The sequence below is a fragment of the Onychostruthus taczanowskii genome, unplaced genomic scaffold, assembly GCF_017590055.1.
Source record: "Onychostruthus taczanowskii isolate IOZ18803 unplaced genomic scaffold, ASM1759005v1 scaffold12, whole genome shotgun sequence".
Lineage (NCBI taxonomy): Eukaryota > Metazoa > Chordata > Aves > Passeriformes > Passeridae > Onychostruthus > Onychostruthus taczanowskii.
Window position 1 is genome coordinate 2,452,521 of NW_024498351.1, and position 12,272 is coordinate 2,464,792.

Here is a 12,272-nt window from a genome sequence, read left to right on the forward strand (position 1 = left end):
ACATTTCCTAGTTTTTCAAGCTGTTTTGCTTAAAAATTAATTCCCTACCTAGTAGCAGTCAGCTTCCCTAAAACCACTGAAAGAATGGGCAGAAATATATTTTTTTAAATCAACTATTTTTACTATAGTTCTGAAATGGTTTTAAATCCTTTTTTCAGTAAAGTAGCCTATAATTGTTTGGATAATGAGAGGCATTCTTTCTCAAACTTGTGCCATAAATCTATATGACATTACCTGCAGACTCTAACTCCAACAATCCCTTTTTCCTAATATCTAAGCATGAATATGCAAGGGGAGTCCTGAAGTCCTCCACAGGAAATCTAATTAGAGCAGACACACACTCCAACAATTTCTGCAGCAGGAACTCAGGAAAACTGAGATCCTGTGAAATGACTGCAGGCAGATTTCTCCTCCCTACAGCATCTACCAGCCAAACCTCAGCACTGCCTGTCCCTTGGCATGCTCAGACACACACAGGAGGTGGCAGGGTCCCTGGTCACCGTGCTCAGCTGCAGCATCACGCCTCCTGCCACCAGCAGGGCACTAAATCAACCTTCCTGCATGGCCTGAGTCCATGGGCAGAGGTAGCTGCCTGCTCACACCAGCCAAGGCACACAGGTCATTCTGACACCCCCAGGCTTCTCCTGTGACAGCAGGAGTGATGGCCTGAGGAAGAGAAGGAGGGTGGTAAGTGACAGAAGAGGTTGCCCATTTATAGGAGAAGAAATCTGTGTGAGAAATGACTGAACACATGCATGGGCAGGTGTGTAGGAGTATGAGGCTCAGGCTTTCCTCACAGCATAAACAGCATAGTTTAATCAGCAAAACTCACACTGACCTACAGCATCTCTCTCTGGGTCATCCTGCTTTGACTGCAAGAATTCAAGGAATAACAAGCTCCAGAAATTGCTTGAGCAATCAACAAAAGCACCCTCCCACTTGCTAGGATAGGACTGTGGGGCAAACACACTCTTTGCTCAAAGCTTTCTTATTCCAAGCCCAGTAGCAGAGCAGCCACAGCCACTGCTGTGCTGAGCACCAGAGAAAACACGACTCCCTGTTCTTTTTAACACACAGCTGCCCCAGCCAGCATCCCTGCTGAACAGGGAGCCCTGATGGTTACAAACATCAGCTCCTACAGCAAGATGGCTGATTTCATTATGATGCTAAAAAGCAACATCTCAGAAGAAACTGGGGTCTAACCTACCCCATGAGGTACTTAAGAATTAGTTCTGCAGTGAGGGAAAAATACTGATTTAACTCTTCCAGGTGTCTGGGTAAATCCTGGACAGTGAAACAAGAGAGATCTCCTTATGTTCTTCTGCCCACCAAAAATGCTCTCCAAACTATATGGGGCACTTCTAATCAATCAAGTTTTTCTGAGCTGCATCATGGTTCTGTCTGTACTGTATGTCCCATGCTTAAATATGCTCCAAAACAGGTCCATCATTTACCTTGCAATTACCTGCAGTTTTTAAGTTTTATATTAGCTTTTTGGGGTTAGCAATCCTTTTTAGCCATGCCTAAAACAGCCTGACCATCTGCCTTTGTTTTTGAGAACTAGTTAATTCAGACATGCTTCCAGACTTTAAAACACAGCACAAACCCTACAGCTTCAGCAACTGCTCTGCTATTTTGTTGTTACACAGGTAGACTGCTGTGGCTGAAGCACTGAGGCTCCAGATGACAATTCCTGCTGAATCAGCCCATATCTACAGAAAAATAAGCTCAGTCCAGCTCAACCATAGGTGCATATAATCCCTGCTGGCCAACAAAGCCCAGCCTCCCGGCCTCTCTGGAAAGCTGGCTCTGAACAAGCATTTAGAAGCTGGCAGTTCTCCTTGTGTCACGCTCCTGGCCCAGGTCTTTTTTCCATCCTGCCCTTTTTATTCTCCCATTGCCCTTGCACTGACCTGACGCACTCCCTTTGTGCTCGGCTGCTGAGCCAGTGGGACCTGCTCACTTGGCGCCGCTAATTAACTTCAACAACAACATTTTTTTCAGCGGTTCTGTCCCAACACATTTATGTGGGATTTTAAATTCTTTAGATTTCATTCAGTCCATGTGCATGGTGGTGTCACAAGGCTCTCGGCCTGGCTCAGCTGGTCCCAGCCCTGGAAGGGCTCCAGCACCCTTGACACAGTGCACATAAGCTTGGAGGCAGGGGCTGGAGAGGATGGTCTGAACAAAACAGTCACCCAAATAAGGAGCTACCATCACTCCCTTCTCCTTTTAACACACAGCTGCCCCAGCCAGCATCCTTGCTGATGTCAGCCTGAGCATGAGCTCTGATGGCTACAAACATCACCTGTTACAGCAAACATGCCTGATTTTGTTATGAATCTAAAAAGCATCATCTCAGAAGAAACTGGGGTCTAACTACCCCACGAGGTAGTTAAGAATTAGTTCTGCAGTGAGGGAAAAATACTGATTTAACTCTTCCAGGTGTCTGGGTAAATCCTGGACAATGAAACAAAAGATATCTCCATATGATCTTTTGTCCACCAAAGTGCTGTCCAAACTATATGGGGCACTTCTTATCCATGAAGTTTTTCTGAGCTGCATCATGGTTCTGTCTGTACTGTATGCCCCATGCTTAAATATGCTCTAAAACAGGTCAATCATTTACCGTGCAATCACCTGCAATTTTTAAGTTTCTTATTGGCTTTTTATTTTTCTCTTGTTGCTCCTCTTATCACCTCCTGTCCCTTCAAGAAATACCAACAAACAGGCTGATGGAAAATAAATAGAAAACATGGCACAAGAGTAAGTTCCAGGATATGGAAAGAAAATGTTGCAGTCAAGTCCAAAGAAAAAGATGTGAACAATGGAGGTCTATCCTAAATACATGTGTGAGGAGCTTAAAACCAAATGCAGAGGAAAGCAGGATTTTAACAACAGGATTCAAGGCTGAGGAAAAACATGAGCTTGACAGCAGCACCTGAAATGAGCCAAAGGAAAGTGTACGAAGGAGGGAGATTAAAAGATAGCAGTCGCCAGTGGAAGATGGACTGCCAGGGCTTACTTTCTTACATAAATGTGAACAGAAAGCTGTGCTACTCACTAGGTTCTACTGCATCATTTTTTAAACAACGCACTGCCTTTCAAGCTCTGCAGATCTTCATGCAACCTGTGGCAGAGCCCAGACAGATTTTGCTCCACTACACAAAGACTGACAAAACATCTCTGCCGTATGATCCAAAAGACAGATACTGGCATTCCCAGAGAATTTTATCTAATAAATCTTCTAGGCATATGAAGGGGTCTTTAATTTTATTCTTTAGCTGGAACTCAGTACAACTGCAAGGATGGGTTCCTATCCAATGCTAGACACATGAGCACCTCTGCTTTTCTACCAGCTTTGAGAAAATGAAGCTGACTTGTTCTTTAGTTTTGCAATTACATGAATTCAGCTTAAGAAGAGGTTTTGGAATAAACAGCATTTAATAAAAACACATTTCCTGGCAAATTTTATAGGATCACCAACAGAACTAGGGATCTGAAAAACACTAATAGTATACGAATTTTCAGGAAAGGATATTGCTACAGTAACAAGCTAGTCCAAATGCAAAATTCTAAGGGAATACGGCTGTAAGATGCAACAACACCTACAGCATAGAGTCTGAACTTTGTATTTCATCCTGACCGGCTCCTGTCAACACCAAATCTGATTTCTGAACTAACTGCATCCTTACAGATCAGTTCTAAGAAAATCAACTACCCTTTCCTCCTATATAACATGCAACTGATGCATGCATAAACATGTGAGTTCTTAAGGAGTAAGCATCACCTGCAGGGAATAAAGGAGCTGTGACACCTGCTGAGGTAGGCTGTGAACTTTCTGCATAATACCCTGGTATTTCCCAGGATACATCACAAGAAATATCAGCATTCTTGTCCTTATCCCTGTGTTCCCTTCGGCACTCGGTGCTGGCCACTTGCAGAGCTTGGATATTGACTCCCATGGGTCTTTGCTCTTGGCCAGTATGATGAGAGCAAAGATCCTTCACAACAGAAACCATCTGAGAGGAAAGAACGCTACACCACTGCCCTCTGATCCAGAGGATGAGGGGCCTCTGGACTCCTTCCCAGAGCCAGATCCCTGCGGATACCAAGGAAGTACAAAAGGCTCTTCAGAAAGCCCTGCTCTGAATTCCCAGGATGCAGGATGGATGGGGAGCAAAGAAACATGTTTGTAAGTGATTTCACTATGAGTTACAAGTTAAATTAGGAGGCTGACAAGAGCAAGAAGCATTAAGTTTTGTCCTTGTAGAGTGGGACAGGGTTTGCCCAGAAGGCTAAGGAGGACAATGAAAATCATAAATGCTGTAAAGTCCTGCTGAAAACACTGAAACCAACACCATCAGGGCATGGCTAACACAGCAAGGGTCCAGCAGGAAGAGGACTCAGTACAGCCCCAGCCACAACCCAAATAAGGATAGTTGCTCCAACAAGCCACTTGAGAGAATTTCTCAGGGGACCTTATCATGATACTGGAAAAAGCGTCTATTAAATACCAAATGGATTGCTCCAGGTCTAGGGAAGAGGCAACCCAGCCAAATCCTAAAGGAAAGATACACAGTGTTCCCAGTGGCACAGCAAACCCACCCAAACTGTTCTTCAGCCACGTGGCACTGAGATGGTGAGGTGCTGTGTGACAAGAGATGAAATTCATCTAACAGCAAAAATAGTCTAAAACCTCTCGTCTGTTGAAAGTTTCTGATTTTGCAGTTAAAATAGGCTTCAAATTCTGCAGGGCTGGGATTGTCCTGTTTGTTTTTACAGTGGTTGGCATGTTGGGTGGAATCTCAATGCCTCCAATTGCCAAAATGAAAGGTAAATTAAATTAATTACTTCACAGTTATTTATCAGTGAATAAAAAAGATTTTACCCTTGAGAACAAAAGAAACCATAGACTAAGCAGTACAATTCCTGGAAAGCACTGAGGACATTGGTGATACACAGCCCTGATGATCATCCACCTGCAGAAATGAATGTGCCTTCCAACCAGCAAAGCTGGTAAACCTTGCTCCATGTACTTGAACTGTAAAATTGCTGGTTTGTGAGATCTCATCCTCTTACCTGACATCATTGCCTCCATGGGCAAAGGATCCAAAGCAGGCTGTTAAGATCTGGAGGAAGTGGAAAAGTAGATGGACCTGAGAGGTGTCTTTCTCTTCCTTATCCTCTTCCACAGGATCAACGGGGGGCCGGTTAGGATCTGCGAGTTCAGAGGCCAACTTCATTTCCACCCCACCTTCCTCCGCCTCGATCTCTGCCTCCGCCACTGCGTTGCAATAGCTGGAGTAGCTGTCATAGCGGACTCGCTTCTTGGAGTAGGAAACTGTGTCTCCCACCAACTTCTCGCTGTCTTCTGGAGTAGATGTATCCGCTGCCTTAAAGGAGGAATGCACGGGCATGCCACAAATAGCAGCAGTGTAACAGGTGTAGCTGTTGTTGCGCCGTAACAGTTTGTAGTTGTTTTCTGCAGTGGGCCTCTCATCGTTGGCCCTGTCCAGGTGTATTTTGTGGAGCAAGTCTTTGTATAAACCTGAGTCCTTGTGCACAGTGTGGTAAACGTGGCCATCGCTCCTCACGTGGCCATCGAAGCTGAAGGTGCCATTGGAAACAGGTGATTTCACCGAGGTGTGCGTCACCGAAAATGCCCTTCCTGAAAAGGCAGAGATTCAGAGGTTTTGTTTACACAAAATGCAATACAAAAGCCCCCTTCCTCTAACACAAGACAATAATGTGGCCAACATCTGAGAATACAGGACAAAGAAGATCAATTTGCACTACATGCAGTGAATAAGCCAAGATTCAATTCACTTCAAAATAAAGTCTCTCATCTCCTATGCAAAAAGAGCTTTGCTCCAGTGTTGGGTCTCCCCAGTCATGCTGTATGACCTGCAGCAAATCACTTGGGATCAGCTATTCGAATGTGATACTTGATGGTTAAATCCTCTGGTTCTTTGAAAATACAAATTTCCATTAACTTCCTTCCTTGTAAAGCAAGCTCTGCTTTTTCTGAGCTTTTGTCTACACTGAATAGGAATAATTAGGATTTCTGAAATGCGGTTTACTGCATTTTCATACTGGGACTTATCTGTTTAAGAGACATTTCATTCATACTCATTTGTTTAGGAGACATTTACATGGCTTTTTAAAATAATTTTTAAAAAAACAAAAAATTCATGTTCTGCAGAAGTATTCCTTAGCTATTGCAACATTTTCTATATACTAGTTATATGAATACCATGATGTATACTTCCACTGTATGCATTTAATGTTAGCATACACTGCAGGACACACATCAAAATGTATCACAGGTGATACTTCTGAAGAAACTGTCTTTTTTACTTCCTGACTTCCTGGATTTTCACTGTGCAACATTCAGAACTGGGTTTAGCTATTTTTAAACTGGAAGCAGACACTCTAAGGGCTCCACGTCATGACTTATTTGATTTTGTAAGAATCAGTTGAATATATTGGGCATTTATTAACCAAATTACAGGGCTTTGTAGATGTTAGCAAAGCGATATCAAAGTCAGCAGACCGCTAAGTGAAGGGGGGTGTTCCCACCACGTGGCAGAACAGAAAGAGCTTTATGCACAAGTCTACTTCTTACAAATACACGTTCAGAAAACAATGTGTGACATTTTTCCAGTGGACATGCTCCAAATGGTCATACATTTATCAACTAAAGTCCAAATCTTTTCATCTTCTTTTGTAGTATGCTAATCATCTTTATCCTGTATTTAACCTTCATACATCAGCAATCTGTGTGCTCTGTATTTTTCCACTGCTTGGTAGGATGGAAACACCATTAAGAATACAAAGTAAAGCAACGCAAAAAGGCAAGTCATTTTTCTTCAGCTGTTTCTGAAACTGAAATACAGCCAAACCAAATGTAATTGATTTCACGTCCTCTCCAGAAAATGTCACTTGTAAATGAGCATCTTTCCAAACAAGCACTGAAAAGGGATTAGAGATGGAAATTCCAAACCCCAATTTACTATTTACAGCAGAGACCTACTTGAAAAGTTAAGACACCTCATTGAAGCAGGAAGAGAACAACCCGTCCAAGTTGTCTTAGCTCCTTACCATAGGGTACACGTGGATGGTTTCCATTTGCAACATTATCTGATGCCCCAGCAGCTTCTGTTACTGAGCCAGTAAGGGGAATCGTGCTCTCATCAGATGCTTTGGCACCAGGAAGCTCTTTAAAGACTGGTGTTTCTTCATCCTGAATTTTATCAAGACTTTCATCTGATATCCTTGACAGTGCAGCATCTTTCTTTAACCGGCCTAAGGAAAGAATAGCACTGTAATTTTAAACCCAACCTATACCTCTTGTTACTTAAGTTTCCACTGTTTGCATCAACAGCATGGTTTAACTTGGCTACAATAACCAAGCTTCATTTCATACACACACTATTTATTCCTAACACTCTACTATGTTCATGTGTGAAAATTCTACAACATCTTTGTTTCTTACAATAAAATTCACCAAAGTACGTAACTGAAGTAAAACACTGTGCTGTTCATCTGTTAATGAAACCTGAAACTTTTCTCTGAATTTGTTGAGAGTAGCAAAGCAACTATGGCTGTGATCAGCCCAACTTACTGCAAAGCTAAAACAGTAACTTAAAGATAATCATTCTGACAGGCTTTTTCTCTAATTTTTTCTTAATAAAATAGAAACCAGATTATATTCCAGGTTTTATTTTGCTGTTTCTGCTAGACTTCTGAACTTAGGTAAGCAATGGCTTACCTAAGAAGGTTTTGAATTTCTATCACTGCAGATTTTTTAGAGCAAATTACACAAATACAAGAGGAATAGTTTAGGCACATCCTGCCTATGGGTAGGGACTAGACTAAGTGACCCCTCAAGGGCACTTCCACCTCTGAAATGTAATATTCCATGATTTTATTTCACTCACATTTCATCAAATAACTACTTCCTTTCTATTTTTCTCTTCATCCAGGGACACACAAAAATCCAGACTAAGACAGCAAATACTAAGGACACACCAAGTGATATTAGAGCAATGGCCCACATTGGCAGTATCAGTCCCAGTACTGTAAAGACAAAGCAATAAAACCGAAGCAAGCCATTAATTGACATGACTTAATTATCCAGGCAGTGGAAGAGCAGTCTGTTGCAGAAAATCCAGTGTTCACAGTGCATTCAAAGCCAACATGAAGGAGCTGATGACTTTTAACACATTACCAGTTACTGCAGTATTTAAAGGTGTAGTTGACATGAAAACATTTGCAGGTTTAGTCCTCCAGTTTCCTGCTGCCCCACTGTGATGTTATTTCCCAAAGAGCAGAGGGTAAAAGCCCCACATCAGGGCTGCTAAAACAAGTTTGCAGTGCTTTTATAAATGAATGCACATTAAACCATGCTGCCCATTAGGGTTAAGTGTTTACCTGACCTTTCCTCTGGTCCATAAAGCCTGATGCTTAACTTGCTCTAAGCCCTTATTTGCTTGCAATATGAGCTTAATGCAGCTGAGGCTTCGTCCTGCAATGCACAGCAACATCAACAACTCGTGTTTCTGTAATTTTTCCCCCACCAGAGATCCTTGCACCTGTTCAATGAAACAATCTGACTCTCAATGAAGAAAGAGCCTGGACTCTGATCTTTCAAACCTATATATACACTGCCTATCTTGAAACCTACGTGATTAATTCACTCTTGTGAGTAAATGTTGCCAGAACAGAGGCCTTGGAGAGTAAATATGTATTTCCCCAGTATCAAAAATGGAGTCCCACCTTTTTATTCACACACTTTAGAGACTGCTAAGCTGAAACAGAGGGAACATTAAGATTCTTATTTCATTTATTTTGCCTAATGAGTCATTGCAGAGTGCCTGACCTACTTCTGCAGAACAACTAATGAGGAAATGTGAGTTATACAGCTGATTTACTGTTAAACATCTTGGATACATGGCCAATTAGACTTAAGAGGAATAGTAATGTCACCTTCAAATTGGGAATTTCTCAAGTTTTTATTAATTCCAGTAACTTTATGCTATGGAGTAGGGTCTACCAACTGCATTGATCTAGTACATATGGTGTGTTGGATTTTAGAGAAATATTTCCATTCAAAAAAGGTCACTTTCTGAGCCTGCTTTCTTGATTCAGGGCCATGTTCAGGAGTCTATCTTCAATTGCCTCTTCATTCATAGTCCTTGGACAATAATCTAACCTAAAGATAACATTTAATGACCAAAGTCTTCCACAAAGTAGTTGAGATCACTGAATATTTTGGTTCTGAACCCTTTTGCTAGAAGTGTGTGTTTAAACATACACCACTTCAGTAAACTATAAAAATATAAATGCAAATACATAAACATAATATGTGAGAATATAAATATACAAACATAAATACAACAATATAAAAATTCAACTAATATAAAAATTCAGATATAAATATATATATGAATAAACACAAACATGTAAGTGCACATAAAATATACAAATATGCAAAAATACAAATAAAGTCCTTCATTTCCTTCCACTGAGTTGCAATCAAAACACAACACCAAAGAAAGGAGATGCATTCAATGAAGAAACAGTTCTGGGGATTCTTATCATTAAAGGGAAATAAAGAAGTAAATTTAAATAACAGCCTTGGAGCCAGACATGTCAGAACAGCGACTCTGCTGCTGTCAGTGGAGTGAAGGTATGACACTGAGAGCAAACAGCACCTGCTCTCCCACCCTGCTCTGAACCTTCACTCCCCCATGACCAAACCTAGAACACCTTTGAGAGCTCAACATCTGCTCAGATTTACAAAGCCAAAGCTGCCTCTCAGTAACTTTCCTTCCTCTAAAGAGGGATTTTTTTTTGTAGCTGTGCTCTTCCCCACTAACCAGAGCAATCAGGAGTGTTTCACAAAAACACATGCACAAACAGAAGCACGAGGGGAGGTGAATGATTTACTCTTGGCTCTGTTAACTCCTAACACAGGAGACAACCCTGTGGTGTCTGGGTGACACTGGCAGAGGATCCCTACACATGGTGGGAAGCTTCCCTCCCGTGCCTCCCCGGCTCACTCACCTGGTGCTCCCGTGTACATGATGGAAAACACGTTAATAGCGATGGTAGCAGCATAAAACACGGGGAGTGCACGGAGACCATTGGGCACAGGGTCTTCCTGCAGAGAAACCATGCAAAAACATTAGCTGCATTTCACAACAGACTCATGTCAGCATGAACTTCCACGTGGAAAACATGTGCTCCTGAGTCAGTGCCAAGCAGATGGAGCTTTTGGACGTCAGGGAAAGGATGGTGACCTGCTTGGTTACACCCAAGTCCACATTGCTGGTCCTGGCTAGTACCAGCACTCTGGGGGAGCTTGACACTGTCCATGGGAACCAGGGACTCATGTTTTACTTCCCAGTCAGCTGCTGAGTGACCTGGGGGCAGGTTTCTTTCTGCAGGTGTGTTCTTATTTATTTTGTGTCCAAGATGAGGAGTCCCTTTCACTTAGCGTGACTGAAGGCTGCCAAGCAGGAGAGGATTTTGATGTTTTGGACTAGCACTACAAGCAGCAGCACAATGCATCCATCTCAAAACCATATTCCTAAGCTCTCTTCTTCAACCAAGACAGCCTGGCACTTCCTAGCAGCTAACAGAAATCTCTGAAATCCCAAGTGTGTGGCTGCATTAAGCAGGTGACACACACAAAGTGAGCAGGCAATGTTTAGCAGGGCACCGTGTCTGCTGCCCACTGCACTCTCAGCACTCACAAGGAAAGACTCGGCTGACGGAGCAGCGGAAACGCAGCGTGTGAGCCAGGGACAAAGCCTCTGTGAGGGACTGCTCTGGCCTTTTGAGGGGCTCCTCGAAGTGTTTGCAAAGAGCCTGGCAAAGCTGAGGGCTGGCTAATGTGGTTTTATTTCTTGCTGCCACGAGCTACACAGGGAGCTGAGAAAAGGCTGTGGTCACCCTGTGCTATGCCCGGTCCCTAAGCAGGATGCAGATGGGCTGTATTTGCAGGGCCAGCTGCTATTCACTGACATCCCCAACAAGGGCATGGAGCCCTCTAACAGGCCCCAGACTCACAAGCTAGAAAACTGCTCTTTTTTTAATGCCTGTACACAAGTCGCTACCTGCTTACGTCAGAAGCTCTACAGATCTTACTGCTTTGGGAATGGCACAGACGGCAGCTGGGAGGCAATTTCTTTAACTTGAATTTTTCTGCCTCTTGAATGCTTAAATATATGGCTGTAATACCAGAGTTCACATGATTTTGATGGCTAATTTCTTAAGTTGCTAGGCTTTAAATACAATAGTGGAACCTTTCCTTATCCTTCATGCAACTTGAGTTGTTTTTTATACAAAGCTGAATCTGATCAAATCTATCATCTGTTTTTATCACTGACATTTATTTAGAGCAGAAATAAAGAACAATGAAGCTGAGGTTACAGGTGGTGCTATTTATAGCAAAAGAATTAATCCCTCATCTATTTAAGTTCCCTGTATAACTGCTAATATAGTGTCCCTTATTTTAGGTCACTGTCATGATCTTCACTTCCCCATTTTAGCAAGTTGAATGGTGTGAAAGAAATGGAAAAGGCAGTTCAGGTTTCCAGACCATGCTGGGTGGCAGGCAAGTCATCTTTTGCACTGGAAATACATGGACTGATTTTGCCTCAGGTCAATAAAACCCATTGATTCAGGTTTCTTGAGAATCTACAAAATAGGCACATGCCCATCTTCTAATGTCTGATGTGCTGGAAAGCCAAGGCTTAAAATTTTACAACTTTAAAATACCAATTAGAGTATCTCCAAGGGAGGACTGTTCTGTTTAAATTACAGACAGATCAGCAATTGTGAGGCTAAGTCAATGCCAGCAAGCTTGTGCTAATATAAAACCAGCCTCAATGTACCATCCTCTGACCTAACAGAATATACAATAGTAATTATCACATAGCACCTTCTAAGCCTCAAATACTTGTCAAATTACTTACTGTGAGCTTTCAGAACTGCTAAGAGCAAGTATAACTCAAATGGCTATTAAAAAAATGACTGGTCTCCTGTCCAAAAAGAAGCTATAAACTTTCATCTATGGAAATGGCAGCACTCAAATGGGAGGCTAAAACCCAATCTTCATACTAAGCACTCATTACAATAATGAGACTTCTTTACCTTGTTTAAAATGAAGAATCTGATCAGCACAAATAGGATTCCAGACATCAAGCCAGATAACAGTGGGGAAATAAACCAAGAGGCAACTGTGTTGAAGAAAGAATGAA

General features: G+C 42.2%; 1 protein-coding gene across 6 annotated transcripts in view; it reads right to left on the reverse strand.

The window, feature by feature from the left end:
- SLC20A2 (solute carrier family 20 member 2) overlaps positions 1 to 12,272 on the reverse strand; it is a 56,959-nt gene that overhangs the window by 13,732 nt on the left and 30,955 nt on the right. For all 6 annotated transcript variants that reach the window (XR_005952023.1, XM_041395869.1, XM_041395868.1 and 3 more), the window contains exons 4-8: positions 12,166 to 12,251; positions 10,072 to 10,168; positions 7,966 to 8,082; positions 7,105 to 7,308; positions 5,083 to 5,671 (exon numbers count right to left, since the gene is read on the reverse strand). Coding sequence is in view for 5 of the 6 variants with exons in the window: in XM_041395869.1 (XP_041251803.1) it covers positions 5,083 to 5,671; positions 7,105 to 7,308; positions 7,966 to 8,082; positions 10,072 to 10,168; positions 12,166 to 12,251 (1,093 nt within the window). In the remaining variant the exon portion in view is untranslated. The remainder of the gene's footprint in view (positions 1 to 5,082; positions 5,672 to 7,104; positions 7,309 to 7,965; positions 8,083 to 10,071; positions 10,169 to 12,165; positions 12,252 to 12,272) is intronic.